This window comes from Physcomitrium patens, chromosome 23 (assembly GCF_059467195.1).
Source record: "Physcomitrium patens ecotype Gransden chromosome 23, ASM5946719v1, whole genome shotgun sequence".
In the NCBI taxonomy this organism is placed as follows: Eukaryota; Viridiplantae; Streptophyta; class Bryopsida; order Funariales; family Funariaceae; genus Physcomitrium; species Physcomitrium patens.
This window is the reverse complement of record NC_143432.1, coordinates 5,928,634-5,933,987: the sequence shown is the minus strand read 5'-3', so window position 1 is coordinate 5,933,987 and position 5,354 is coordinate 5,928,634. Positions and strand designations below refer to the sequence as shown.

Sequence of the window (5,354 nt, the reverse complement as noted above, 5' to 3'; positions counted from 1 at the left end):
AGTTGTTATGGTATAGATAATAGTTGAAAAATTCTATAAGATCAATGGCAAGGAAATTTTGATCTTAAACAAACTAAACATGGTTGTATAAAGTATTTAATTTTCTTCTTCATTTGAAGCCTCTAAAAATCTCTTGATATTAATTCCAAAGTCTAATTGTAATAAAAAAAATTTACATCTAGAAAATTTTTTACAAGCTTGAAGAGCATATAGTAGTTCTTTACATTCTCAAAATATATTAATAGCAAAATAATTATTCAAAATTTGGTTGTACTTCCTTTTTCTTAAGTATAATCAAGTAATTACATGCAAAAAAAATAGTCTTCAATTTTTTTACTAAATTTTTATTTAATATTAAATAACACATCTTTAGATAGATAATTTTATTATCTTTTTAATAACATAAAAAATATGTAAATCTAAATTACTATGAATAATTTATGAAAGTTAAAAGATAGGAAATAAATAACTAAAAATTTAAGTGAAAATATTTTACTTCAAGGATAACTTACTTAAAGATCAAGGATTTGAATCTCACCAAGGCTCACATGTAATATAAATGGGCTTGCCTAAAGAGGCCTCAAGGCCTTAGTCTTATCTTTGTACCTACACCTAAGGTGCTACAATCCATATAGAACTAATATACCTCCTTTTCTATAGAACTAGAGTAGCTATTTGTCCTTCTATTTTTTACTTGAAGAACTCATATTTTTATATTTTTGACTTCACCATGGGATTTAAAAACATCCAAGTTTATATCCATAAAGAAACTATAATTTACTATCTAATTCTTTAAAATTATTATTAAAAATGACTAAAAATATAATAGATGCCACTAAAAAGCAAAGTATAATTTGATGTTAAAAATATTAAGTATAAAATAAAAATTTCCACCCTAATAAAGCAATCATCTACTTTACTTTGTTGCCTATACAATCAAGTCATTTTACATGCAACATCATAAATCAAATAAAAGTATTAATAAAAAAATTATTTGTATAAAATATTATGGTTACAACTAAAGTTTAGAATTAATACCAAGAGATTTTTGGTGAGTTCAAATATTGAAGGCAGTTAAAAACTTTGTACAATCATGTTTTACTTGCTCAAGTTCAAAATTCCCTTATTGTTGACCTTATAGACTTTTTCAACCACTACCTATACTATAAAAACCATGGTATTTTATTTCTATAGATTTTATCATAGATATTTCAATCTCAAGTTAATGACTCTGTATTTGAGATAGTAGATCATTTCACCAAGACAATATACTTTATACCGTATACAAAAACTACCATAAGTAAAAAAAACAACTAAACTTTTTCTAGACAAAACATGCTACCATCATAAATTGCCAAAGGATACAATATAAGATAGAAGATTGAATTTGTAAAAAAGTTTTGAATAACTCTTTTTTGAATAATAAAAGTCAACATAAAACTATCTTTAATTTTCTATTCTTAAAATAATAGACATAAAGAATGATAAAATAAATTTTAAAATAAAGTTTTTAATATAACATCAACTACCATGAAGATGATTGAAAACCTCTTTTGCCTTTGGCAATACCATACTACATCTTTTTACTCAACAAATAGTCTTTTAAATTAATTAAGGATATTATTCAAACATCATACATTTCACATTATTTTTTTAATAATCCAATATTGTAAGATTTGACAAATCCTTTATTAGAAATATATGCAATAATGAAGGTATAATTAAACACACCTCAAGAGTAACAAAAATCAATGCAAATACCTATTGCCTAATGCTAACATCTATCAAAGTTTATAACGATCTATCTTGTATTCTATAAGTCTCTTTTTAAGCAACACAAGATACTAAATATATTAAAATTAGACAAATGCCATCTTCTTCTAAATGCATAGAGAATAATAAAGATTTTGACTCAAATAAAGAAATGATGCATGTCCAAAATATTTGACTGTATCCACATCAATTTGTCAATTGTACAAGCAAGTCATTTTACATGCAGCATCACAAATCAAACAAATGCATCTATGAACAAATTATTTGTATATGTACAATATGCACAACTCTGTGAAGTTTGTACACACTTTGTGACTTGCAATCCCTTGTGTAAGTTACACCTATTACTAGTTCACATTCTAACTACTTCAAAATAATCAATTCATTAACAATAAGAACACACTTAGTTTCATGTAAAAGTGTTTACTAGTTCACATTCTAACTACTTCAAAATAATCAATTCATTAACAATAAGAACACACTTAGTTTCATGTAAAAGTGTTTACTAGTTCACATTCTAACTACTTCAAAATAATCAATTCATTAACAATAAGAACACACTTAGTTTCATGTAAAAGTGTTTACTAGTTCACATTCTAACTACTTCAAAATAATCAATTCATTAACAATAAGAACACACTTAGTTTCATGTAAAAGTGTGTGTGCAAGAATAGTGCTACACAATCTATAGTAATGCACATGTCATACTACTTTTGGAGATTGCTACACAGCAACGGTAAAACAACACACTAAAATTAGACCAGCAAGCAAGCACTGTGATGACCTTGAAGAAGCCATTTGTGCAAACATGAATAAAGATGGAAGGTATCAGATATTAAAAGGATCAGTGCATAATAGTTTACTTGCACACATTCTACAATACTAATACTAAGGTTGTATCGCTGATCTATCTCCTGATTCATTCATGTCGTAAGACCTTCCACCCATTCAGCAACACTCTCCCACACACCAACACTCACTCGCTGCACATGTTCACACACACATCCAGTTCGCAAAGAACAGGATCGTCTCTTCACACAATCGTCCATCCCACGTGGAATTGCATCGCTGGCTGTCCACAAAGCCAGGGATGAATGATGTGGCGCACCCTCATTCGGCATCGGAAGGGGCCATGAAACCACCTTCCCGCCACCGTGGCAGCGGGGGGTTTGGATCTCTCCCTCCTCCGTGAAGACCATTGGAATCCGACGGAGACGATGCCATCAGCTGTTGCCGTCGCCACGCCCCCACATGGCGCCCAATGCTCCCCGCCACCTCCACCCCTTCCTCGGCTCTTCTCCGCTCATAAAACCTCTCTCCTGCTGCACATTGCAAGCATCGAGCATCACTCATCAAGTTGGACAATCGCCCTTACAGACTTGCTGAATTTTGATTGTGATTCCGATTGAAGCTGTTTCAGAGTTTTCATCTGCACTTACTTCCACGGATAGCCTGGTCGGAGCATCGCCAAGTGACTCGCAGAGATGGCGGCCTCGAGCTTGTTGAGCACGAGTTGCGTGCAGACGGTGGCTGGACTCCCGTCGTTGGGACGTGCGGGACTGAAGAGCAGGGCGAGTGGTTCATTGCTCGGAGCTCCGAGGTTCAACTCTCAGCTTGGGCGGCGAAGCTTGGTTGTGCGTGCCAAGCAGGAGACTCCTCTGGTGAGCATCACATTCGCCTCGTGCGGTGTTCTGAGGTCTTGGTCGCGGGTGGACGGATGTTGGATTGTTGAGAGAAGGGACGTCACAGCTCGAGTTCATGAGGCCAGCCGCTTTGTGCGAGACGATTGGCGTAGGCCGAACGGGCGTGACCTTGCTTGTTGAACAGGTTGTTGGGAACCAATGGGTTGAGTTTCGCGTTTCCATGCGGACGACTGAGTGTTGTGGCAATGAATTGTGTTGCGCAGCCCGGAACGAAGCGTGAGCCAGAGAAGAAGGACGACCCCCTCCGCATTTTCGAGGGGTCGCCTGTGGAGAAGTTCTACCGCCCCGAAAGCGAGCGTCGTCCGGAAGACGGCAACACCAGCACCGAGAGCATGATGAAGTTCGACGGACCCGCACCCGAGACCATCAACAGCCGGCTGGCCATGTTGGGCATCACGTGGGCCTTCGTTGCCGAGATCCTGACCGGGCAAAGCGTGTGGGAGCAGGTGACGGAAGGGCGGGGCCTGATTTGGTTCCTGTTCGTGGCGCCAATTGTGATCGGCGCCACGTTGATCCCGATGTACAACAAGGAGTCTCCAGACAGCCGCGAGAACGGCCCGTTCAACGCGCAGAATGAGAGATGGAACGGGCGAGCAGCGATGATCGGGTTGGTGGCTCTGCTGGTGACGGAGAACATCTACCTGAAGGGGCCCCTACTTGGATTCATCCACAGCTCCCTGAACTTGTAAATTATGACCGACGTCGAAGACGACGCGGTCCCCTTGTACATTGCTAGGAGTGAGTGAAGATGTGAGAGTGTATATTTAGCGGAACCGGAGCCGGAACTGAAGCTGAAACCGAGGCTTCGGATTGGGAGCATCTGGGATTTTGAGCTGAAGGCGACAGAAGGGACGAGGGTCAATGTGCGCTTTCAGCCTTGTAAGAATGTAAATGTTGTAATGGAATTGAGCAACAGGGTTGAAAATGACACAGATTGTTATCACGTCTGTGTGTGTGTGTGTGTGTTTGTGTGTCGGCTCGAATGTGGTGACAATGTTTGGAACGGAAACGCATGAAAAGATGTATCACCGAGTATCAGAGTGGAAGAGGTCACATTTCCAGGGGAGAGAAGCTAAGGAAATTCCGGAGAAGATGTGCCATCTCGAGTGATCGCTAGTTTTTTCGTGAATGTTTTGTTCTGCAATGGAATATTGTATTGCAGAGAAGATCATAAGAATTTCAAAGCATACTTGGGAGAGTACAAACGAACTTGTAAGGCAAGTTAAGATGATGATGAAAAATGTTGGTCGTTACTTTTTTCATAATTCTTACATTAAGCAGTTGGAAGGTGGTACAAAAGACAACTAAAACCTGTTAAGTTAAATTGGCCTGAATTGAAAGAAGCTTTTGTGAGGGAATATCAGTTAAAAAAAAGTTAAATGTCTCTTTTGGGATATTTGAGTTCTATCAAATAAATACCATAGGAGAATATGCTGCATTATAATGAAGAAGTGTATAAGCTACAAGCAAGTCTAGAAAAATGTGTTTCTAAGACTTATATAGTGAAAGCAAATATGAAAGTTGTCAATATGTCTACCACGTTTTTTAGAGATTAGCCAGTTGGTTCCGAAAAGCTTTATTTATAAACTTTTGCTTTTAATTTAAAAGAATGTATCTTTTCAAAGATCAATCATATTCAAAAGTACTTTGTACCTAAGTCAACATAAGGAGTTAAGTCTACATGGTAAGATTCAACTGCCAATGGTAATAAGCTCAGTACCTCAGTTTTAAATTGTATAAATTTCTCAAGTATAGAGAATATTTTTTTCTCAGTTAGAATTGTATATGGTTTTTGTGAATTCGCAAACAAACTATTTGAACATCCATAGTTTGTATTAATACCACCAAGTATTAAAGATATGAATCTCAAAGAAAGAA

The 5,354-nt window shown here is 36.9% G+C and overlaps 1 protein-coding gene across 1 annotated transcript; it reads left to right on the top strand.

Annotated features, from left to right (window-relative positions):
• The first annotated feature begins 3,122 nt into the window (after positions 1-3,122).
• On the top strand, positions 3,123-4,404 carry LOC112275738 (low molecular mass early light-inducible protein HV90, chloroplastic). The gene is made up of 2 exons (XM_024506349.3): positions 3,123-3,434; positions 3,680-4,404. The coding sequence occupies exons 1-2, from the start codon at positions 3,258-3,260 to the stop codon at positions 4,163-4,165; spliced, it is 663 nt and encodes a 220-aa protein (XP_024362117.1). The 5' UTR covers positions 3,123-3,257; the 3' UTR covers positions 4,166-4,404.
• The last annotated feature ends 950 nt before the right edge of the window (positions 4,405-5,354 follow it).

Coding starts and splice junctions, on each gene's coding strand:
- LOC112275738 (XM_024506349.3), top strand. CDS start 3,258: ATGGCGGCCTCGAGCTTGTTGAGCACGAGTTGCGTGCAGACGGTGGCT. Junction 3,435..3,679: donor CCAAGCAGGAGACTCCTCTG/GTGAGCATCACA, acceptor TGTGTTGCGCAG/CCCGGAACGAAGCGTGAGCC.